At 43.2% G+C, this 25404-nt stretch overlaps 2 protein-coding genes across 5 annotated transcripts in view; one reads left to right on the top strand and one right to left on the bottom strand.

The window, feature by feature from the left end:
* Window positions 1–931: 931 nt before the first annotated feature.
* MZT1 (mitotic spindle organizing protein 1) lies at window positions 932–11695 on the bottom strand. The gene is made up of 3 exons (XM_014610479.3): window positions 11604–11695; window positions 7079–7224; window positions 932–2467 (listed from the first exon to the last, which is right to left on the bottom strand). Exons 1-3 carry the CDS (start codon window positions 11650–11652, stop codon window positions 2444–2446), a joined length of 219 nt encoding a protein of 72 aa, XP_014465965.1. The 5' UTR covers window positions 11653–11695; the 3' UTR covers window positions 932–2443.
* Window positions 11696–12122: 427 nt separating this feature from the next.
* The window catches only part of BORA (BORA aurora kinase A activator), a 29739-nt gene continuing 16457 nt past the window's right edge, over window positions 12123–25404 (top strand). For 2 of the 4 annotated variants that reach the window (XM_059721660.1, XM_019488569.2), the window contains exons 1-6: window positions 12123–12201; window positions 14178–14348; window positions 15716–15822; window positions 18096–18141; window positions 22110–22191; window positions 24918–24983. In XM_059721660.1, the coding sequence (XP_059577643.1) occupies window positions 14193–14348; window positions 15716–15822; window positions 18096–18141; window positions 22110–22191; window positions 24918–24983 (457 nt within the window). In that variant the 5' untranslated portion in view covers window positions 12123–12201; window positions 14178–14192. The remainder of the gene's footprint in view (window positions 12202–14177; window positions 14349–15715; window positions 15823–18095; window positions 18142–22109; window positions 22192–24917; window positions 24984–25404) is intronic. The other 2 variants (XM_006278353.4, XM_014610477.3) reach the window with 2 other exon arrangements.

Raw genomic sequence — 25404 nt, 5'->3', positions numbered from 1 at the left:
CAAATACACAGCCCAAACCAACACTCAGCAAGCCAAACACAGACAACCTTGGATCACTTATCTCCCAGGAGCATGATCTGGTACCTGGCTCCTCTTCCTCCTGTTGCTCTCAGCAAACTGCTCTATGTCTTATTTCTACTTTGTACATGGGTGTGTGCATGGAGTGTGAGTGAGAGAGAAAGGAAAATGTGTGACTGTATAATTCATATTATTTTCACAAAACACCATGCATTGAGTATCTCGGCAGCTCTGAAAGAAAGATACCAGTAGTCGTTTTGTACTTTTAACCAAAGAGAAAGGAGCCACAGACTAATCTCACTTTAGTGACTTATGTTTTGCTACAGCTTTTGCAAGAGGAAATGGTGTTGTTCATAGAAAAGATGGCCATGATCTCTGATCACTTTTTCCTATGACAGAAAAATGAGGTGGTCCTCAGGGAAGCTGGCCACCCCAGCTTCTATGGCTATGAAACTGAGTGGAAAAATGGCAGGAAGTGGCATGTCAACATTATAGGCAAGTTCTTCAACTTTGTTATTTATTTATATTTTACATACTTCTGTAAATTGATTTAACATTACACAGTTAGGAAGGCAGACAACTGTTAATTTACTGTGTTTTTCCCCCTGAATTCTTATCTGTATTTTCATGACTAGCATTTTGACATTTTTCATTAGCGTTTAATAACATACTAAGGACATTTTCTTATAGTAATATTTTGAAAGCATACTTTTGTAATATACATACCTTAGGAACTTCAAAGTTCTTTAAGAAAAGAAAATAATATTTTCAGTTACAATTTCTATTTTTAGGGGAAAATATTCAAGTCAGAACTTAACTAAATTACAAAGGTCTCATTCAAATAAAGATGTTGTTATGTCAACTAACTCTGATACTACTAATATTCCAGGATAATGAACACACATAAGCAAAGTTAAATTCCCCAAGTCTTATATTATAATAGTTTATTCCATACATTTAAAACATAAAAAACAAAAGGTTTATGTAACCCAGGCAACTGGAAGCAAACATTAAATTATGCAAATTACTATTCAAACAAACATATTTTCCTGTTTTCCATGTTTTTATGCAGCAGTTGAAAAAACAAAAAAAAGCCTGCTTAATGCATGTAACCTAAATGATTTATTTTGATTGTACAGCATATAAGCTTTCATATTTTCAAGAAATCAAGTTTCCTCCCCTCGCCATGCCTCCAGATTGCAAAAATAACACTGCATTGCTGTACTTTTGGAAGGCTATCTTCCTGACTCTGTAGACAATTTGAAACAATAAACCATAGAATAATCTACTGCATCCTACTCATTTCAATGGGAATACTCTAAATTCTTCTTCATAAGGACTAACTGTTTCACAGTTGGTCGGTTTAACAGATAAAATGAGAAAGGTGCGGGAATTGATGACAGAAGAACTGGTGACACAAACATACAAGAAAAGAAAAAAAAAGAGAAGGATAAAGGGTAAAACCAGTGTGATAACAGTAAATGTTCTACTTTGAAGGGAGTACATAGTTCCAAATGTATAGCACAATATTCTTACCATGTTTAAAGATGGTATTTGGCCTTCTTCAAATGCAACTCTGGTATACTTAGACTAACTAGGATGAAGGTAACACTATTTACATTTTAAAGGTTTGCCAAGGTTGGAATTATAAATCTAATTAAATAAAGCAGCAATGAAATCAATACAATACTCAGTATAAATCTATATATTCCATAGCTGTTTTGTGACTGAATTCAGCTCATTCACAATTTTTAAATAAGAAATGATGCAGTTGACAAAATGAATTAGTGATATGCCAAATAATTGGCTTTCCATACGTTAAATTTCATTTTGAAAGTGAAGTGAAAATAATTTTTCACTGTTGTATAGTTAACAGGAAACTTGGGAATATGTTTAAATTAGTTTATTAATTAAAAAGCACACATGAAGTCATATTTTAAAATTTCAGACCAGTGCAAAATAAACCATCTAAACTGTAATGCACAAGTCATTCAACATTAGCATTTGTAATAGAAAAGTTAACAAGTCATACATAATATATTAACATAGATGAAGTTTCTATACATTTTCTGCTGCGTTCAGTGATCGTACACTACTTGACAGACTGTTTAGAAAATGAAGCCTCCGATTTATAAGGAACATGTGTAAGTTGTATTACTTCCAAACACTACTAGTAAAAAGAAAAAAGGAAAGTGGTAAGTAATGAGGAACCATGAGATAATCCCATCAATAGCCATTTCTAAACTCCTCGTGATGTTTACATTTTCGTATCTCATTCTTTTCCTTTTAAAAAAGATTACAGGAATGTTCCAAAACCTTCAGATACAGAAAAGAATTAGTGTTTCTGAACAGCAGCCAGTCTTCAAATCCTCTGCTAACTCTAGAGCTTGACATTTCTCTCATCAGCAGATATTCACACATGAAGTCAACTTGTCATATTTTCAGCAGCCTAGAAAGAGAAGCACTATTTATTATAATGAAACCACTAAAATAGGTACCAAGGGATAAAGATTAGCTGTACCAAATATAGTCATTTTTTGCAACTACTTTTACTTGGTCAGGAGTGCTTGGATAGCTTAAAGATGCTCATAAATCTTTTGCTATATAATTTTAATATGCTGCCAAATGATTCTTTAATAAATTACTTTTGTTTTCAAAATGTTTTTGATTTTCAATATTCCCTATTAACTTAGTAATCACTTGACAAATTTTAACATAGTGAGGTCAGGTGAGAAGCTCTCTCAATGAGCTGTATTTTCAACTTATTACTTGTGCATGTTAGGCTAAACATAAAGGTAACATTAGGTTACATGATACCATATTTACCTGAATCCAAAGCTACCATATATTTAAGGTGAAACCCCCACCTACCCTCAGTAGTCAGTCTATACACGGAAAATTATACGTGTTATAATCTTCCATGCACAGAATCTAATTATTGGAGGGTAGTCTTAAATTCAACCACCCGAAGTAGCGGTAGGAGGGCAAAGGGCCAGACCCCTGCTCCTTGCTTCCCTTGCCTGTGCCGTGCTTGCCCCATGTGCCATTTGCTCTCTGATCCCCTGCTGTTTGCCCTCCCTTGCCACTCAAGCCCCCATTGCCTGACCTTTGCCCCCTGCACCCTCGTCTGTACCAGTTCCCATGCCTATCCAGGACTATCCCCACTGCCTCCCTTCCTCCACCCCTTGCAATCCCCATGCTTGACCCCCTTCCACCTGCCCCCCCACTGTTTGCACCCCTCCCCATTAGGGTAGCTTATCACATTTAGCTTTACTTGCACCTGCTTAAGAGGTGAATTATAGTTTTATTCAAACTTTTCTTTTATATTCAGCCTTATTTAACCACTGCTTAAGTTTTTGTATAGCTGCATTATTATTTGAACATTTTTTTTTCATTTTGCTTGCGTCTACACATCAGCTATCCTTGAGCTCGCTTTCACAGACAGCTTATGTTCCAGTGTCACTAACACACGCATGTGAAATGTAGGCCCTTTTATGAGTTCAAATTAACTGACACTCAACTGAATCAGAGGGACAATATGATTGGATATGTTAAATGAAAGGTGATAAGGGGGGACCAACTGGACAGTGCCCAACTGTAGAGCCCTTGGAGTTTCTGGAGTTGATGGACAGACCAAATCAGAAGTCTGGGGAATGCCCAAATTAAGATGTGTGCATGTGATGTTGAAACAAAGAAATATGCTGACAAGATAAAAACATGAACAGTATGATGATCACAGGGAAACCAACCCACGGTACCTGGAAAAGAAGAGTCAGAGGAATGAAGTTAAAGAAAAAGCATAAAAGGGGGGAACATGGAAGTTGTGTGCGTCTCGCCATTCAACATCTGGACTGAAAAAACAGACATTACCTATAGATGAAAGAGCTGTGTGAAAAGGCTATATTTCGTTTCGGTTTTGGCCGTTTCGGAGGACAGTGATTTGTTTTGGTGTTTTGGATCACTGTTCCACTTCAATTCGGACGAATCTGTTTTGGAATTTCAATGCTGTTTCAGATATTTGGATTGGCCGGGGAGAGGTAGGCAAAGCCAGACAGCTGCAGGTTCTCCCGAGGCTCCTCTGGCTGTGCCTGCCTCTGCCCTGGTGGGGGGAGCCACAGGAGAAGCCCTCGTGGCTGCCTTGCTCAGCTCCATCCCCCACCCCAGCCTCCTGGCACTTTAAAAGGAGGGCTGCGGGGCTGTGCCAGACAATTTCCAGGGGGCGCCTCCAAAACATTTCCGACACGTTTCAGAAGGTTTCATTTAGTTTCAAAGATGTTTCGGAGCCTTCAGTTTCATTTTGGATTCGGTGTTTTCGTGAGCCAGAACACCTCTGAAATGAAATGGCTGCTGAAATTTTGCACAGCCCTAATATACGACCACCTCTACGTTCAGGAACTGATTGGCCACCTTTTCAGTGAAGTCAAGTAACACCTGGGATTAGGTGAGACAATTCAACTAAGTGTTTTTCTCTCTATGTAGAAACTATTAATACACTTAGTATGTTAATAAAGTTAGATTTTAGTTCAACTGAATGATGCGAGGTGTATTCCATGTTCACTACGGGTTGATTATGCTTTAGCAATCCTTTTGTGCCTTGGGCACATAACATCCCCAATTCCTTACCTCTGGCTGTGGGGCTGTCAGCAGCAGCAATGGTCCTTGCCTGGCCAGGGAGAAGCAGCAGTGGCAGCTCTAGGTCTAGGCGGGTCAGGCCCGTAAGGGTCGGAGCCAGAGCTGAATTCTAAACAACTGGGAGAACAGGAGAAAGCTGTGCAGTCTCCCCCATGCATACCTCCTCTTCACTGCAACACAGCTCCAGCTTGGCCTCAAGTCAGAGGCTGCACTACCATCTTTCCTTGCTTTCCCCTCCCCACCATTGGTGATTGGCAAAAAAACACCTTCATCTTGGATTTGAGTACATACAGTACTTATGGCTCAGAACGACAAGATCACACCCTCTTGTCATTTATAAAGAAAGAACAGAACAGTTTGTGTACAATTTATGCACACCTGCTCTCTTCCACATTTGATGAAATACATAGAAAGTATGCTTTTCTGCTTTGTTACAGTTTAATACCAAAGTCCAAAGTTTCATTTACACAAATTTGGGACAGTGGATTCATGATACAGTTTAAAAAAAGACCAAAAGGAAAATCTCTGACCACATGAAGGTGCAAAGCAAACATTTTGCCAAGATTATATTTGGGTTTTGTATTGAAATTGTCCTTCCAAATAAATAACCTACATGTACAGTGGATTCAATCACATAATATTTTCTGCTCTTACAAAATGGCTCTGAAGCTCAAATAGGGTAGTTAAACTATTTAGAATATTCACTGTATAGTCTCTTTAAAATAATGTTTTTGCTGACCATATAAAGGAGGGTTGTCCAACTGGCAGTCCCTGGGCCTATTCGGCCACAGCTAGTCCTACAACTTTAGCCATGGGCTCCAGGTTCCCCTTGCCCCACTCAGCTTTTGTTTTTTTTTCCTGTCCCGGGGGTGGTGTGGCGCAGCCTACGGTGCTGTGGGAGCTGCAGTGTGGTGCAGCAAGGGAGCTGGGGTGAGGGCCACCCACACACAGTGCACTGGTGGTGGGGATGCCACCAATGAGTTGGCTCACACTAGTGTGGTCCTGAGCTGCTTAGAGGTTGAACAGTTCTGATCTAAAATATACTTTGGTTTTAGGATAGTTTCATATGAAAAAGGAGCATAGACAGTGTAAAAGAACATTATAAAGATTATAGCCTTTTCTTAGATTTTTAAATGAACTTTGTATAATATTACTTAAGAAGTAAGTTCTTCCTCAATTAAGAGTAACTAACCCAGATATAGAGCTGAAGTAGTGAGGTCGCCAAATTTACACATGACACAAAATTATTCTAAGTGGTAAAGACCAAAGCAGCTTGTGAGGAACTACAGAAGGATCTGGCACTACTGAGTGAATAGGTAACTAAATGGCAGATGAAATTCAAAGTAGATAAATGTAAAATGATGCACATGGACAGAAATAACCCAGACTATATACTACAATGGGCTCAACATTAGCCGTTCCTACACAGAAAAGAGATCTGGGAGTCACTGTGGACAGTTCACTAAAAACATCAGCTCAGTGCTCAGCAGCCATCAAAATAATACCCAACATTTTGTTTGACATTAAGACAGGAATTGTATACAAAACAGAAAGTATCAACATGTCACTTTATAAATCCATGGAGCATCCACACCTTGAATATAGTGCTCAGTTCTGGTTCCCACACCTCAAAAATGAAATAGAAGAACTAGAGAAGATACAGACAAGGACAAGGATGATTAGTGCTAAGGAGAGCCTTCCATATGAGGAGAGACTAAAGGGGCTGTGCCTATTCATTTTGAAGAGAGACACTTGGGGGGAAGACATAATTAGCTTACAATACTAAATGGTGAAGAGAAAGTAAATAGGGATTTATTATTCACTCTCTCACACAATGCAAGAACTAGGGGTCATAAATGAAACTAGCAGGTAGTAAGTTAAAAATCAACAAAAGGAAACTCTTTTTTACTTTGCATGCAATTAAAGTGTGGAACTTGTTGCCACCAGATATTGTGGATGGTGACAGTTTAGAGATTCAGAAAGGGATTGGACAAACTCTTGGAAGAGTAGCTATTAGCTATTCATTATCATCAGTACCTATTAGCAGTGGAGTTGGGGATACAGCCTCTGAATCAGAAGTTCCTGACCTAAACCCTAAATACTGGAGGTTGCAAGTGAGAGAAAACAGTGGAGAAAACCCTGGCCATACCCACTTCACTCTCCCTTTCAGCATCTACTCTCTGCCTCTGTGTGACATAGGATACTGGGCAAGAAAGATCTATGGTCTGACCCAGTAAACGGTAATTCTTATCCTACTGACAAAAATCCTTACTAGGTACAGCTGCTTAAGTACAGCCAACAAAATTTGTTTCCTTGGATTTTTAATTTTTATGAGAATGTACACAATTTTTACATGAACTTCTAATTACTTGTAACTTTTTTTTTTTTAATGAAAAACATATGGAGTTTGTTTTTAAAGATGGCTTACCTTCAGAGCTTCTGTAGCTTTACGTAATTCTTTAATAACAGAGGATAAGGCCTCTGGGTTTATCCCTTGTTCACAAAGCCGTACACAAATAGACAAGGTTTCCATATCCAAGCCAGTGTTTAATATTCTTGAAATCTCGAATAAAACTACAATTATTAAAAAAAAAATCGTGAGTTTGTTTTTATACATTAAGAGTGCTGTACCATCCAGCCCATATGACGAAGTAAAAGCTTTCTTCCTCTAGCCAGGGGTCCCTTGCCTGCTCCCAGCTAGACAGGCACCTGGGTCTCCTCTGGAGACTACTGTTGCAGTTGCCCTCCCCTGCTCTTCCCTCCACCCCCTGGTAGTTCCTGTGCCAGCTGCCCCAGTTATCAATATGAAAGACCCTGAAGGAGCAGCCTCAGCAGTTGGGAATGCCCTTGTCCCCTTAGGGACAAATCAGGAATGGGAAAGGAGCAGACAGTGGAAACAGCAAGGCAGAGTAAGGTCCTGCCCTCTGCTCTTACCTGGCACCAGGGAGACCAGTGGTTCTTAATCTTTTTAACATCAAGGCATGCATAGTTCAGTGACTCTGCTGGGGTAACACAATTCTCAAAGATTATGGAGGGGTGGCTTGAGGCTAAAAAGGCTGAGATTCACTGCTGTAAACACAGAGCTGCTACACCAGTCTCAACCATGTGCTCCATGCCCCAGGCTAGAGTGGGGATGGAAATGGAAGGTAACTGGCAATGATGGGGAAGGGGCGGGTAGACGTAGCAGCTCTGACACTGACTCTGGGTCAGAGCCACAGCAGCTGCCTGCTAACAACAGCTCCCCACCACCCCAATGCTAAAATCAGAAAAAAAACCCAAAAAACCTTGTCTTGGATTTGAGCAAATCCAGTACTATTCACCTCATCTTTCACTTAAAGAACTGAAGCAAGGCAAAGGATAAATTCTGAAAAGCTGATAAATAATTCAGGAACCTTATTTTAAAACCACTCTAGTGTTCATGACTGAAATTACTGGGAGTTAGGATGATAGGCACGTTTGAAAATTCCTCTTGGTACCTAAATACCTTAAACATCTGGGCCTATTGTAGCCTGTTTCTTTGAAAGTCAACAGAACTAAGGTCTTCACTGCCTAGGTAACTTAAAAAAAATAAAGACAAACAGACTTAGGCACTTTCACAATGTTACCCAAAACAATATGTCAGGGGCACACAAGAGCCACTTACACGAATGAAATTCTACAGGTGTCATAAGTTTTGCCAGCAAAGTTCTCCAAGACCTAGAGTTATCCTTGCAGGAATGCTCAGAACTGTCACAAACATGGCAAAACTGGATAGCCTGGTGATTATCTCCAATTTAAGCATGTCAAGATTCACAAACTTGGGTATTCCTGTGTGCAAGTCCTCTGAGGGGCCTGGATCCTATACATGTGATAGCACTTAATTCAGAAAGCACAGCAGACAGCTACTTAAATTAAAAAGCAGAGCCAGAGGAGGCAGTGTCCACCTTTTATGCAATATCCTAATACAAGGGTGTCCAATTCAAGGCTTCTGGCTGCCCAGACAATCCACCTCTGGCAGAAGGGCAATGGCTTGTTACAGCTCGGGAACCCAGAAGGTGAATTCTGCTGTTGCTCACCTTCCCTGCACTGCCCTCCATTTTCTCTCTGCCATGAACCTCAGTTGCCAATGGTAACCCAGAATTCCCTAGCAGACAAAGATGTGTGCAGGGAGCAGGCAAGGGCTGAGTGGTGGTAATCTCTGACTTCCAGAACCACGTTGACAGTGCCGCTGGAACCCAGCTCAGGAAAGTGGTACTTCAATTTATGATTTGTTCTTACTCAGTAAGTGTCTTTGGTTTCTTGAGAACAGTAAAACATTAAAATAGAAGTTGAATCAGATAACCATTGAATCAAGAACCAATGAATAGAAACTGGAAGTATAATAAAATGTTAGGTTGGAAATTTAGAGGAAAATCTCCAACCATGAAAACTAAATAGCTCTGGAACAGCCTTCCAACAGCAGTAATGGGTATGAAGTTCTTACTAGGTTTAAAATGGAGCTTAGGCAGTTTATGAAAGTGACTGTATGACATCATCAATTTTGATATTAGGGCATGGAACATGATCAACCCTTCTAGACCTATGTTCCCAACTAGTGTTTGAAACCCTCTGTTGCCACCCATTCATTCAAGTAAATGTGAAGTGTTGCTTCTTATTCCCCTCAAACAAGAAATTTAACTCTTAAACTAATTAACAAGTTTGAAGGAAAGAATATTTAGCAATCTCTCTCTCATATTTTATACCACCATTGTGAGCTCTTCCCTAAACTATTGTTTACAAAGGTCTTTTCAATAGGCCTATCCAGTTTCCATATGTGAAAATTACTAATGGACACAGTTGATGAACCTAAAAATTCTTCAGCCATTTTCCTGTAACTCTTACTGCTGACAGGAAAAAAAAAACAACATCAGAGCAACACTAACATCTATTTTTACTCAATTTTTTTAAAGTACCTTCAGGTTCCATTATTATTGTATCTAATTATCCCACTATTTCACTATGTCTAGAGAGAGATTAGAAGAATTCTCTAGACAAAGACTGGGTACTGAAGGGTGAACCTCATTCTGCCCCATTTGTGCCTGGTCACAAAAATAAAAGAAAAAAACCGACTTGTAACTAACTGAAATGGGCACAATAAAGTTGTGCTGCAAAAAACAAAATAGGACCCGATTCTGAAAAACAAAATAGTTATAAAGAGACAATATCTCAAGCTCACCCAGCATACTTGATTTGATCAAGCTACAGAAAATCACTACCTTGATTACATAGTGGAAAGAGCTTATTTACATTGTTTAACAGAACAATGAACAGAAAAATTCAGGGTCTGGACTCCAGGAATACTCAGATTAGTGTAAATGTAGTTTGAATCTGAGACAGACAGGTGTACAGGCCTGTTATAACAGTATAAGGCTGCCTGGAACAGGTCAAAAGTGGTGCTTGATTTTCCAGGTACCTTTTGAACCAGTTCACTGTGATATTAGATGTGGATACAAAATGTTCCATGACACCAGTTTGGTCAGTCCTCCATTAACTCCTCATTGCATCAACCTCTTTCTCCCAAACTCTATTACCTCTGACATGTCTCCCCTTGTGTTGGCATTTTCATCACTGAGCTCTTTTGCACTGCTCGTTCAACCAAAGCTATCCAACAACCAGCTGAATCTGCACTCCCTACTCCACTGTGGCCCCTCATTATACTTCCCCAGGCCCTAGGAAGTCAAAAGTGCAAATCTAAGCACTTTCCCCCCCTCCATTCCCCCAGACCACCCCAAATGAGGCAAGCCCATGGCAGACTTTGCACCACTGCACTTGGGTTTACAGAAGGGAAAGCAGAAAAGGCAAATGCCCCTAGCCACAAGTCCCTCACCATTTGGACCCTGAAGAAAAAAGTCCAGATATAGTGGGCTCATTCCTGCCTCCTGGTGATGGAGTCACAGCACTTCATAAGACCTGTCAGTTACTGGGTCAATTACATACTTCCATCTTACCCGGCATCCATCTGCCTGACCAGGAAGAAGGTTCTGGCCCAGAGGACCCCCAGTGATTGCAAGGTCATCCTCCTGCCTCTCATCCACCTTGTTCAAGGGCCAGTGGGCACTGTCCAGTGTCCTGTGCTCACAGCCCCCTCTTGGTGCATTTGTTGTGAACAGAGATCCTGGTTTTCTCCGATTAAAAAAATTCTCAATTTTCAGTTTAAGACAAAAGTAACCCAAAATCCACATTTTTCCACAATTAAAATGAAGCGCCACTAATATCTAGTGGATTTGGTCAAGCTACAGATACATATCTATATATTAGTGGCTTTTCATTTTAACCACAGGAACATGTGGATTTTGAGTTACTGCTTTAATCTGAAAATTAGATTTTATACTTTTTAAATCAGAGAAAACCAGGATCCCTAGCTATGACCCTCTGACCTTCACTTCCATTCCCGCTTTGTAATTAGCTGGTACCTACCTAATACCCCTCTTGCGTTAGCAGTGGCTAACCCTTGCTCCAGGACTCAAGGCCTAGGACACCACCGTGGGTGTCCAATAGGCTTGTTTCATCCACGTCAGCCTCTGGGCAGTGCTGCGGGCTCACTCCATGGGATCACACGGGGGCCAAGGGGCCCCTTGGAGAACTCGTTACTGGCCTCTGCCCTTCCCTCCTACCCCCATCAGTGTTTTGGAAATCTGTCGCTGAACACTAAACTGCTCCTGGGCATCTAACGGCGGGGCTGTTCTCGTCTTGACCCGTGCTCGTATTTCTTTCGCACAAATCAAGCACGGGAGGAAAGTCTGCAGGCCCACCGCGCGGGGAGGGAGAGCGCGGGGGGGAAACCAGGGCGGCGCTCGTTTCCTCGGGGGAAGGAACAGAGCTGCTCCTCCTGCTGCCGCAAACCCCTGCTGAGGCCGGTCCAGCTCCGGACGCTTCGGACGCCAAATACGAGTGGATCCAACGGGCGCCGCAGCGAGCGCCCGCGCCCAACTCACCGTCCATGGTCTCCCGCACAGCGTTCAAGTTGGCCGCGTTACTCGCCATGGTGACAGACAGCGTGCGCCTAACCCGCCACCCGGAAGCACAAACCCGGAAGCGGAAGCCCCTCTTAACAGGGAAATACATAAAACATACATTCAATTGTATATATTTATTCATATAATATATATTATATTTTCTATGAAAATATATTATATTTCCTTGTTAGGAGGAAAAGATAAAATATAATTTATTTTTATATAAAACAACAAAACTAAAAAAACCCCAAAACAAAACAACTCTCCCCCCCCAAAAATCCCACCTCTCGCCGGCGCATGCAGTTACACCTCAGGAGCTATTTCCGTCCCTGCCCGGCCCGCTATGATGTTTCAAATACACCCCACCTACTCCTCCGTGAGGAGGGTTACTCGTTCGAATTTGTGAAGCGAGCCCTGCGCCGATTGGGCTGTTTGAGAGCGGTTGCCACGCGATTGGTCAGGCAGGTGAGGCGGCGCTCGATGATTGGGTAGCGGCGGAGCGTGGGGGCCGGGCCAGTTAAAGAGCTGCCTGGGGTCAGGCAGAGGCGGTTTCACAGGGATCCGCGGGCGGAGGCAGGTATCGCTCAATTTTTGGGTCATCTTTTTTTTCCCTCTCCCTCTACACAGGCCTTCCTGGGCTAGTGCGGGCTAGAGCCCCCATCCCCCCTAGGCTGATTATTTCCTTGGGGGGGGGGGGGGATATTGTCTTTGCGCATGCACAGAGCGGGCCGGGATTAGGAGAGAATCGGGGTTCTGAGAGGTGCTGACCCTACGACCGCGCATGCGCAGAACAGGCCAGAAGTGGCGCATCGAGGGGCTCTGCGGATGCAAAGCTGGAGGAAGGAAAGAGCCTCGGGGTCCCTCGTCCCTTCTCCCTCCCTCCCCCTCCTTTCCTCCCCCACTGCCCCTCCAGGTTTGGTTGCATATTTCACTTAATTTCCTAAAAATAAAGTTTCAGTGGCAATAGTGTGGCTTTTTTTTAGCCTGCCACAGGCCCTGTGCATCATGTGTCACTTGACTTTCTTGGCCAGCTTGAAGGGAGAAGAAAAAGTTCTTACTTTCCGGGATAAGCATACAACTAAGGCAGTGCTGGGGCCATGTGCCCAGTCCAGATATTTCTCATCTGCCCAATCTGGTGTGGTGGGTTAAAGGGCACTCATTGGATTCAACCCCTGTCTGTGGTAACGGGGCTAAAGCTGCTCTCTAATCCTGTGTGCTGGCTCCAGTCGATGCTAGGGCTGTGTCATCTGGCTTGGGACTCTAGTTAATGCAGCCACTGCTTTCCCCCACAAAATTTCCAGACCTGGGGGAATCGGTATCAAGGGCTGGGCGGGGCTTCAACTGACAAGAGTGCACAAAGCTAGTCAAACACAGCGTGGAGCGGAGGAGGGTTGTTACAGGGTCTGAGGTACCCCAATGGTCGCAGCAGCCTCTGGACTGACTTGTCTTGAGGATCAGTATTTATTGCATATAATGCACATCCCATTTTCCCTGAACTCATTTTTGTGGGTGGGAGGGGGGTGGAGGATGCAGGTTTTATCCAAGAAAAGGTTCTGTCTTCTCTGGGAGAAGCATGGTTTTGAGTGGTACCTGTATACCGTTATGCTTTCCATATACAGCCTTTCAGTAAAGAGGTTTCTTCAGACACTTGAGGCCAGATGCTGTTCCGTCTGTTTCAACAGTCCCTAGGCGTGGTTCTCTTCCACTGTGAAAGCCCCAGGAAAACTTAAAACCGTATTGGATCCTTCTCCACCTCCTTGTTGCTACTTTTTTGTGATGGAGTCTTAAGGTTAAGATCAGTGCAGTTACAAAGCAAGATGTATGGGTTTGGATGATTGGCCAGGAATTCAAACTGGGTGGAATAGGATCACGCTTAGGGTATGAACAGGCATCTTGTATGTCCTGGGACCAATTGTGCAGGTAATTGTCCTGGAACAGAAAAGTCATGTGATAGCCGTGTACATGTTGCCCTTCCAGTTGGAGTTTAGTTAGTGGCTGAACGCATGGCTGCTTTTCTGGCATTGATCCAGTGATGCAATCCCCACATGTCTGTTGAGATGCTCTTCAAAATATCCTGGGGCATATTTAGCTATCTTATCTAGTAAACCTTTTTTGGGGTCTGTACTGGGTCAATGAAAATGGCATCTGAATGATGGATTCACTGAGGTTCACCTTCAAATTAAAACCAGGTATAGAAACCAGGTATAGAGTCATTATCCTGTGATAATTACAGTGTACTTGTAGCTGGCCTAAATTTATTGAGCAGTTAACCAGTTAATTGCATGATAACTACCTTGCACATGTAGCTGGTCTACACTTATTGCACAATTAACCAGTTAGTTGCATAACATATGTCTCATGTAGCAGGGGCCTAATTCTCTTTCTCTGATTTATCTGAAACCGATCAGAAAACTGACCAAATTTAAACTTCTTGTACTCTCTTCAGTCTGACTAGATTTTGAATTGCTAATGTTTCTCGAAACGATCGTTTCTTACTGCAAAACCATGGGGTACTGAATGATCTAAAATTATAACTTCTTATTTTCCTTCTAGGTATTGTACTGTGTTATGGGTGATAGAAAAGAAGCTAAAATGCATATAACACCGGAAACTCCAGGACGGGTTGCTGTTCTGAACCCTTTTGAAAGTCCAAGTGATTACCATAGTCTGCAGGAACACGTGGTTTCCAGTCCTTCTGTCTTTAAATCAACGAAAGCCTCATCGGTAAGATTTAATCCTTAGTACATGAATATGGAAGAAATAGCAATACTTCCACATACACATTTTTCACACTTCGTAAAGTACACATGATTTGTAATACAACTTGAAATATTTTTACAAGAATTTAAACATAGTTCCTTCTGTGGAAACTTACAGTATTACTATGGTTGGTTTGTTTGTAGTGCTGTGTAACTGTTTTGAAAGTCTTGATGTTACTGCAGTTTTAGTGATTTTAAGAAAACCCAGCTAGTTGTACATGACACTATTCTAATAGTATTGTTGAGTTAAAGATGAACAATACTGGTTAGCTAGGTTTTCTTTAGAGAAATGCTGTCTGCAGTAACACTTGTTCCAACATTTTGATTCAAGTAGGCTGGGTGTAAGTTTAAACTCAATAGTCATAATGCCCCCTACTCCATGCTTTATCTGGCCTTGTTTAAGGCTTGAACTCTCTTCTATACAGTGGCCTAGTTTCAACACGGAGGATGGGAAGTGTCTCTACCACAGAACATGCAGAGTCCAGTGGTTACCTGAATAACTCCATAGGGAGGTAGTTGATGTAGGTTTGAATCTGGGTCTCTGGTGAGGTCTGTAGCTACTGGGCTATCACATAAGATGGACACCACTAGCACCTTCTTTCCCTTTTTAAAAAGAAAGCAGCCATAACTGCATTTTTGTATGAATGAAGCCTTGTATACGGATGCATGTTAGGTGTGCTCTGAAGACACAGTTCATGTCTATCAGGGGACTTAGGTAGGGGACTTTCTAGGTTTTGAATTTTAGCTGGTCTTTGGTATGATTTTGGCCCTAGTTGTTCAGACAGGAATCATCTTGTGCCACATGTGGAGATGTAGCTCTAGGTGACATACTTCTTGACTTTAAAATTTTCTAGGCACCAATGACTTCAGGCTCCTACAGGGCTAGATGGCAGCTGAACAGGTATTTCTGGATCTCAGTTTTGAATTTAGGGACCTAATTTCTGAACCGGATCTGACCCTTAGATACATCATTTACCACTTCCATCTCCATTACTCATCTGTGAAAGGGGCATAGTGGTATTCTCATAGTAGTTCTCTGAGACATATTTGTTAAGAGCTTCGATAATGGAAAGCATCAGTTAATGCAAAATAGTAGATAGACTTTGTTGTTTCACTTCCTATGGTATTGGTACTGGTTATTAAAAATAAAATTATTAAAATGTAAGTAGTCACTTTCTCCTTTTTTGTTGTTTAAATATCTAGCTTTCACTGATTGAAACAATTGCTGCCATCTTAGTGAGGTAATGAAAGTGCCGTTCCTTTTAAAGATCTGTGGGTTTTGTTTCCTTTTGCTTGGAATAGTAAACACTATGCTCTTCCTTCTTTTCTTAGACCCCAGGAAAATTTAGGTGGTCTATTGATCAGCTGGCTCTAATAAATCCTGTGGAAATTGACTCTGAAGATGTTCGACGTCAAGCAATGTATTTAAGTCATGCTAGGTATGTTGCTTGTTGTTTTACCTAGTGAACTGAAGTCATATTTGAATACCTGAAAGTTGTGCTTACACATGTACATTTTTAATGTATCTCTATAAAGAGTGAACATTTTCTATTAAATGATAGTGCATATAACATTGCTTTTTTCCCTGCAGTTATTTAGATTTTTAGTTTGTTTTTTTAAGTCTCTGTTATGGATATAAAATCTTGCTTCTCCATTATTTGTCATGCCAAGCTCCATGGAACAATCTTGTAAAGAGGCTGGATTACAGATTTTGGGCAGAAGCACACCTTTCAGTCACTGGTACGTGGGGAATTTCCTCTAGTTTGTTTTTCCTGCCTTTACAGGGCTGACCAACTCTCCTACACCTCCACAGGTGTAGGGCTTTTTTAGGTACACACACGTGATGAGTGCATCAGGACTCTGCCAACAACTTTAACCACTTTTATTATTTTATGGCATGGGTCTGGTATTGGGTACTGCAAGCACTCCACTGTTTCAGTGCCTAATGGGTTGCAGGCCATTAGCAGAGTTTGATATTTCTTGTGGCAGTTTTGTTACCACAACACAGTCTGGTCTTAGCTGCTGTCCTGCATTTTTACGCAAGAGACTGTCCAAGCTTTCACAGTTTTCATATGCAGCAGCAACCATAGTGGTATCATAAGAGTTATGTCTAGGGATCTACCCAAGTCAAGATGGCAGCCAGCCAATTTCACGGGCAGGTTACGGGGCTGGCTCCCATTTTTACGGGCTTATTGTGGTGGGGCTCCCTGTGCCTCTGCTTGAGGGACCCTAGTGGAGTTCCCCACTGCTGCTGATTGATTGGTAGAGGGCGTTCACTGTCATATGGCTCTGCCTCTTGCTACTGATGGGTGGAGAGGGGCAGGGCTGCATAACAGGTAGCCCTCTCAGCCAGTCAGCAGTGAGGGGTGGGAGTGGCTCTTGCTTGCTTGCCATAGTGCTGCCAGCCCCCTTAGTGCCAGTGTGCATGGCCAGGAAGACTGCCGGCTCACACTGGGGAGCTAGCATTTTATTTTTAGTAAGTTTTTATTTTATTTTATTTTTCCTGTGGATTTCGCAATATCTACAGTATCCATGAAATTGTGATTTGAGTAGGTCCCTAGTTATGTCACTGCTGATGCTTTCACTACAATGTCATGTCACTGGTTCTATCTGCATTTTTAGTTATATGTGGCAATTTTCTGGAGGTATTGCAAAACTAGTCAGAAAAATGACTGGAGAAAGGGAGATAACAGAGGATGAACATACTTATAAATAACCAGGTTCAGTAATGCAACAAAGGGCTTCTATATAGTGTTTTGAACTAATTTATAGCTCCATCAGTTATTCAGGTATTTGTCCCAAATGGTTTCTAAATATAAAAACATGATCTGAAGCTATTCACATATAATAACCATATACAAACACTTGAAATACTTTTCTGTACAAGAGGTTATACAACTAATTGTCAGTATGTGTTTCTTCTGGTTGTGAATTATACTGTTATTAATTACTGAAAGGAGAGTTTTAATATATACTTTGTTGACAGGGAGGGAAAACTGAAAGGTGCAGTTAAATAAATGATTTGAATAATGGTTAGAAAATTGAACTGGCAGAAAACTATAATATAATTTAACATAAGATTTTTTTGGAATTACTATTTTGTATAAGATTATATAAAAGGAATGCACGAGACAATTCATACTGGAAATTTGGGATTCTTGTATATTGGCTGGGATAAGATGGATAACGTGCATACTGTTTGAAGAGGGATTTATACACTGAGGACAGGTAGAAACTGTCAGAAATAACTACATTGACATACATGTTTCTTTATGTGCTTTCCACTGCGGTTTTTTCCCCCCTCTACCTGGTATTATTCTTCATAGTAAATCTCTTTGTCGTGTTTAAAATAAGGATATATTTAACATTATAGTAATTTTAGAAGTAGAATATTTTTATAAGCAAAGCTCTATTTTATTCCAGGATTTAGATGGAAGAAGAGATCTATTATGAAGACTATTTTTTTTCAAGTGTTGCTATTAAAATTGTCTATTGTGGAACTTAGTTTTTTGGGTTTTTTTAAAGTAGATAGTTACAGAGGAACTGCACATAATAAGAATTATTCCTAGCATGGATTTATTTGGTAAAATTTGATACTTAGTTTTAGTTTAAGATTATTAAATGGTGTACACTTAATGAACTTCTAATTTCCAGAACCTCAAATATAATAACAGTATTTGTAACTTGCTGCTTTTTAATTTTCTTTATTTAGACTAGATAAAGAGATGGAAGACAAAAGACAAAAAGCAATTGAAGAGGTAAATAAGACTGATATTTATATTAAATTGTATATTAATGTTATGCAAGTAAAATGAACAGTAGTGCAGCGTGCAGTGCCCTGCTGTGCCGCATTGCACCCGTGTGATGGTGATGGTGTAGATGTGAGGTGGGGGAGGGGTGGTGATCCCCCGCTGCCCCGTGCTGCGCGGGGCAGGGGCTCTGCCACAAGCCCTCAGGCCCCAGTCACCACTGCCAGAGCCAGTAAGTGCAGGGCTTTTTTTTTAATTTATTTTTTGTTTTTAAAGCTCCTCGCTCACCGGCTGTGGACCGTGCGGATGGCAGCATGCTGTTGCTGCCAGCTGGGGCCAGCACCAGCACTCGAGTCTGCCCAGTGCATCCTGTGCTGAGTGCTGGGAAGAACCCAGTGCTGGCGCTGGCACCAGCTGGCAGTGGTAGCCTGCTGTTATCCCGCATGCAGATCTAGGGGCCCACACCCCCCAGGAGGGCTGCGAGGCTGTGCCAGACTCCTCCTAGGGGGAGCAGGCCCCTGGATCTGCATGCGGGATGACAGCATGCTGCTGGCAAGTGATACTAGTTTTGCTTTGAAGAGTTTGAGGTGCAGTTTCCCAGAAACCCCTGCACCTATCGCCTTGAAACTTAGCAGGCTTCATGGCCTCAGAGGGAGCTAGCATCTCTGCATGTTTAATCTGAATCAGACAAAAAATGATGAAGTTATGGGGCAGTTTTATATTTCCCCATTATAGCCTATGGCTGAAAAACCGAAATACCATCGAAATTCCAAAACGGCTCCGAAACTGTTTCGGCTGAAACAAAATGGGACAATGATTCGAAACACTATTTCTCCAAAATGCCGAAACTGAAATGAAACACAGGTGTTCTGCGCAGCCCTATTGTGTATAGAAACAAGCACGTATACATAACTTCATAGATTTCAAATAGGAATTCATAGTGTCAAAAATGGTTGTGGTCTTTTGGAGTTCTTTGTAATTGAAGAATTGTTTTATTAATTTCCATAATCAAAAAACAAGTGAAAACCAAGAACTGGTGTATTCTGAGGAGTGTCTTGGGTCTAATGAGAGGTGCCACAGCAATAGAGACACAGTGTGTCTAGTTGTACACTTTTATGCCCATATCATTTAGATTGAGAACATTTAAAAGAAAAGGAAAACCTTCATGGAGTGACACACTAACAAACTTTTAAAAAAAGAAAGATGTTTTTGTATGCAGCAAGTTGTAATAATTTTAAGATTGGTGATGTTGATTATCAAAACTTAATACGCAAAGAAAAAGAGAGAAGGTGATATCTTTGCCTGCCTTGTTTGAGACATCTTAATGCATTTCCAAGTTAAATATACTTTTGTGTAAAGGTTCAGAAGACGATGAGATGTTGGACTTATGCCATGTAGTAATGGTCTGAGATGAAGCAAGCTCTTGATGTCGTATATCTCATTAGGAAAATCTGCTATTCACTTAAGCCCAAACCCATGAGACTGTGTTGCAGTATTTTATTTTGACATATCTGGATTACATAGACCATGTACAGGTGCTTTATTTCTATGTAGAATTGTTCCGCTCTCTCGGGAGAAACTATGAACATACAAACTTTTAATTTTTCCTTTGGGAAATATGTCTCATCCAGGAAAAACTAGGTCAATACTTAAATGATCTTCCTTGCAAGAGAAGCTCTTTTGCCAATAGGACAATGCTCCCTCCAATTGTCCCAGACCGAATGGGTTGGGTGGTTGGCCCTACTACTCCTTGCTTTTCCAGAGACCTGGTCTGGAGAAGGTACAAGGAATCCTTCCTTGTGGCTTGACTCCTCTTGGGGACTGTGAAGATTAGAACCGCTGCTGGTTCCCATGGCTTTCCCAGACTGGGATCACACTGATCTAGTGAAGGTGTGGAGAGCAGTAGGAGTAGAAGCTAGGGAGGAAAGTGGATCCGGCTAACTATAGGCCCATTAGCCTGACTTCCATCCCGGGGAAGATCTTAGAAAAGTTTATTAAAGAGGCCATCCTTAATGGACTGGCTGACGCCAACATCTTAAGGGATAACCAGCACGGGTTTGTTGCGGGTAGGTCTTACTTGACCAATCTCATTTCCTTCTATGACCAGGTGACCTATCACCTGGACAAGGGAGAAGAGATTGATATCATATAACTTGACTTCAAAAATGCCTTCGATCTGGTGTCCCATGATCACTTCTTGGTGAAGCTGGCCAGTTGTCGCCTTGGGTCCACCACGATCCACTGGCTGGAAAATTGGCTCCATGGTCGGACCCAGAGGGTAGTAATTGATGGAAGTCGCTCATCATGGTGTCCTGTGACCAGTGGGGTCCCCCAAGGCTCTGTCCTTGGACCCATACTATTCAACATCTTCATTAATGATGTGGACACTGGAGTCAGAAGCGGCCTGGCCAAGTTTGCCGATGACACCAAACTTTGGGGCAAAGCATCCACACCAGAAGACAGGCGGGTGATCCAGGCTGACCTGGACAGGCTCAGCAAGCGGGCGGACGAGAACCTGATGGTGTTCAACGCTGATAAATGCAAGGTTCTCCACCTTGGGAAGAAAAACCCGCAGCATCCTTATAGGCTCGGCAGTGCTATGTTGGCTAGCACTATGGAAGAAAGAGACTTGGGGGTCATCATTGACCACAAGATGAACATGAGCCTGCAATGCGATGCTGCGGCTAGTAAAGCAAGCAAAACGCTGGCTTGCATCCATAGGTGCTTCTCAAGCAAATCCCGGGACGTCATTCTCCCCTTGTACTCAGCCTTGGTGAGGCTGCAACTGGAGTACCGCGTCCAGTTTTGGGCTCCACAATTTAAAAAGGATGTGGAGAAGCTTGAGAGAGTCCAGAGAAGAGCCACGTGCATGATCAGAGGTCAGGGAAGCAGACCCTACGATGACAGGCTGAGAGCCCTGGGGCTCTTTAGCCTGGAAAAGCGCAGGCTCAGGGGTGATCTGATGGCCACCTATAAGTTAAACAGGGGTGACCACCGGTATCTGGGGGAACGTTTGTTCACCAGAGCGCCCCTAGGGATGACGACTAGGTCAAATGGTCATAAACTACTACAAGACCGTTTCAGGCTGGACATAAGGAAGAATTTCTTTACTGTCCGAGCCCCCAAGGTCTGGAACAGCCTGCCACCAGAGGTGGTTCAAGCGCCTACATTGAACACCTTCAAGAGCAAACTGGATGCTTATCTTGCTGGGATCCTATGACCCCAGCTGACTTCCTGCCCTTTGGGCAGGGGGCTGGACTCGACGATCTTCCGAGGTCCCTTCCAGTCCTAATGTCTATGAAGCGGGGCAGGTAGCTGTAGACTGAGTGCCTGTATCCTCTCTCTCCCAGAAAGGTTTCTAGTCATGGAAACTTCTCACAAACAGGTCATCCTAAATTAGGCTCTGTATTGCAGTGCATGGAGAGAGCTAGATGCTTCTAAGTAGGATTAACGAGCACCATCATGTTGACCAGGGAGCAGCCTAAGTTAGCCTATAGAAAATGCTGATGCTTGGTCTGACTGTTAAATCAAGCTGCTTTTCAGGGCTTAGCTAGCTGCTTTGCTCACACTTGGAAGTCGTGATCCTGAGTCTGCAGCAGAAGGTAGCTGCTTAGAACCTTTCTTTCAAAAAAAAACTGGCAATGGATTACTCTTTTCTTTCAAAATGTGACTGTTAGAGATAATGGTAGCGCTTTCCCCTTATTCAGTAGCTGAAACACTCATAAGATGTAAGATGTGTTGTATCATATTCATTAAATAACTAGGTTACCTTGGACTTTACCTAAGTGAAGGCTATTAAAAACATGACTGAGAACTATCATTTGTTTCAAGGAATATTAATCTCAGCTGTGTTTTTTAAGTAACTTGCATAACTCAGATTTAAGACATGTATCTTATTTGGTTGAGGTATGCATCTTTAAAATCCCAATCTGGTTTGGGAGCATGTATGATTTTTGTTTCATTTCCTCCTCCTCTAGTTTTTCACCAAAAGACTTATAGTTCCCTCTCCTTGGACTGATCCTGAAAGCAAGCAAGTGTCCCAGTTTCATTCAACTAAATGTAAGTGGGGTTTGGGGTGAGGAGGCACGGTGTGCATGTGTGCGCACATACATTTTGAAAAGTATCTGCTAGAATACATTTGGAGATCTACTACCATGGTCTTTATCAGCTGTAGTTGTTTTGCGCAGTGAATGCATGTATGTTTCAGTTTTAGGAATTCTTTGTGGGAGAGAGGGAATTACTGACAACCTAAGGTTGTGGGGAATGTAAATTTTGGATGTGAAGTAGGTTTTGCCCACTGCCTGTCACATTACTATGAATTTGATTGTAACCCTAGTCTCTTAGTTTCTGGTCTGTCAAATATTTTCAGTAAAATCTTCTCTCTTTGTTTCATTGACAAGGGCATTGGCAGTCCCCTTGTTCATAGGCTGAAGCAGAGATTTTGTAGTGTAGTGGGAGACTGGACTTTATGGCTGAGGAGGACCCTTTCCGATCCTACCTTCCAAAAATGCATTTTTTAATTTTTTTCAAAATCAGCCTAATTTTACGCCTTTTGATTTTGGTGGAACTGCTTTTTCACATGAAGAAACTGAAGTACTTCTGACCAGCTCTAACACTAACCTTCTTCTGGCTTCCTTGCTACTTCTTTTGGAGTCCTCTCATCTCACAAATCTTATAGCAAAAATTGTGTGTATTGGGTTTATACTAGAGATGCACTGATACATCAGTCCGATATTGGATCGTTACCGATTATAAAGAAAATTGAGTATATTGGAAATTGGCCTGATGTGGCCGATAATTTGGCCAATAAATGCCTATAGATTCATAGATATTAGATGTTAGGGTCGGAAGGGACCTCAATAGATCATCGAGTCCGAACCCCTGCATAGGCAGGAAAGAGTGTTGGGTCTAGATGACCCCAGCTAGATGCATATCCAACCTCCTCTTTAAGACCCCCAGGGTAGGGGAGAGCACCACCTCCCTTGGGAGCCCGTTCCAGACCTTGGCCACTCTGTGAAGAAGTTCTTCCTAATGTCCAGTCTAAATCTGCTCTCTGTGCAAGTGAGCACAGGACAGGAACCAAGGGCAGTAGGACCCAGGGGAAGCCCAGCAGGCTCCCACAACCGCAGGGCCCGCCTGGCCCCACCCTTCCAGCCGGAAGCCCCAGTAGGGGCTTCTAGCCTGGAAGCACATGGCTGCCCCAGCACTGGAACCTCAGGGGCTTCTGGCCTGGAAGCATATGGCTGCCCCAGCACTGGAACTTCAGGTGAGGGGGGGGGAAGGGCAGGGAAGGAGCCTGGGAAAAAATGGCCCGGGGAAAAGCTGAGCATGGATGGAGGGAAAATGGCCCCTCATCCGCCCCGTGGTTGGCGCCCTGTGCTACAGCCACTTGCAGCCCACATGGGGCTGCCTGTGCCTGCTCCGAACAGCCCCACGGACTGCGAGCAGCTGCAGCACAGAGCGCTGGCCATGGGGTGGGCGAGGATCCCACTGCCCCCAGCTTTTCCCCGGGCTCCTTCCTGGCGCGGAGGAAAGCAGCCCTGCTGGTGCCCCACGCTGCAGCTGCTTGCAGCCCACACTGGGCTGTTCGGAGCAGGCACAGACATGTGGACTGTGAGCGGCTGCAGCATGGGGCGGGCAAGGGGCCGTGCCCCCCCCCCCCCCCCCTTTGCGCTCAGCACCACCCTGTAACCCAGCCCCACTGCCAGCCTGGGCCCCACCCTGGCTCTGCCCTCGCCCATCGGGGCTGCGCATGGCAACAGCAGCTGCGGCCCCCCCGCTTGCAGTGCTGGGCAGTGTTTGGCACTGTTGCCTCTGGGCTGCTCAGTGTGTGAGCTCCGGGTGGGCAGCAGCAGCCAACACTGCCTGGCGCGGTAAGCAGGGAGGCCACAGCTGCTGCTGCTGATGGGTGAGTCCGGAGCCAGCTTGGAGCCCAGGCTGACAGCAGGGCCGGGTTACAAGCTGATGCTGAGTGCTGGGAAAAGCGGCCCCTCGCTCGCCCCATGGCCGGCACCCCACTCTGTAGCAGCTTGCAGCGCATGTGCGTCTGCCTGTGCCTGCTCCAGACAGCCCTGCGTGGGCTGTGAGCGCCTGCAGCAGGGAGCACCAGCCATGGGGTGGGCGAGGGGCCGCTTTTTCCCTGCGCTCAGCACTACTTTCTTCCCTGTTGACTAGCAGGGGGTCAGGGCTGTGCGCTGTCCCCCGCCTATATCGCGGGGCTGGGGGGCACTGGGTGTGAGTGGACGTAGGAGCCAGTGGCCTACACTGGTGTTCCGGTGGCAGGACGACGGGGTCCCAGCTGGCAGGGACTCTGCGGAGCCAAGCCAGCTCCCCCCTCTCCCTGCTGGTGCAGCTCAGCCCAGTTCCACGGACCCCTGCCAGCCTGTGCCCTGCTTTGGGCCCCACTGGTGCTGGCCCTGGGACATTGGTTCCAAGATGGTAACCAGGGGGCGGGGCACCTGTCAAGGGGCAGGTCTACCCATGCAGCCGTTGATAGCCTGCCAAAACTGGGTAAGCGGCCCTCTGCCCGTAATAAGTGCCTGCCCCTGTTCTAATAAAATATATCACATCTACTCAAAGAACCTTGCCTGCCTATGTCCTTAAGACCAACAAGTCTGCAACCAAAAACTCTGTAAATACGTGAAGCATTTTTGAGAAATTCCTCAATGCAGTTGCCCACTGTATCTTTACAATACTGCTATTATGTTTAAGAATTGTAAAAAGTTTGACCTTAAGCTGAAACTGATTTCTCATTTGTTTGTTACTTTTGCAATGTTATTTTCCAGGTATAGATCTAAGCAACATTTCACCAATTGGAAGACAGTTAACTGTGCAATCTGGAAAAAACAATGGTTGGTATAAAATGAAAAATGAACAGATGATCATAAATAAGCTTTATTTATGTTAACTGTACTCACTTTTTTTAAGAAAAAAAAAAAAAAATTTGACCTTGATACAGTAAGATACTTACGTTACTTTTTCTATAGGAGTAAGCATGTTGGAGTATGCTTGCTTGTTCTTTGAAACTCAAATTGCAAACTAACTTGTGTTGTGTAAAAAGGTTTTTTGCTACCTTTTTTTAGAAGGGAAGAAGTCTACTAGGCTAAGAGCCTTGTATTAAGCTACAGAATCTTTCTGTAGCATTGTTTATGGAAATGCTTTGAGTATAGTTGAACAGTTTTTAAACTTGGTTCAATTTTCCGTCAGTTATTTGTTTGCAGAGTAATGTGCTTGGATCATATCAAATGAGACTGAAGAATTCTTTTTTTTTCT

The sequence above is a fragment of the Alligator mississippiensis genome, chromosome 1 (assembly GCF_030867095.1).
Source record: "Alligator mississippiensis isolate rAllMis1 chromosome 1, rAllMis1, whole genome shotgun sequence".
In the NCBI taxonomy this organism is placed as follows: Eukaryota; Metazoa; Chordata; order Crocodylia; family Alligatoridae; genus Alligator; species Alligator mississippiensis.
The sequence above is the reverse complement of the archived record's forward strand: the minus strand, read 5'-3'. Positions and strand labels throughout refer to the sequence as shown.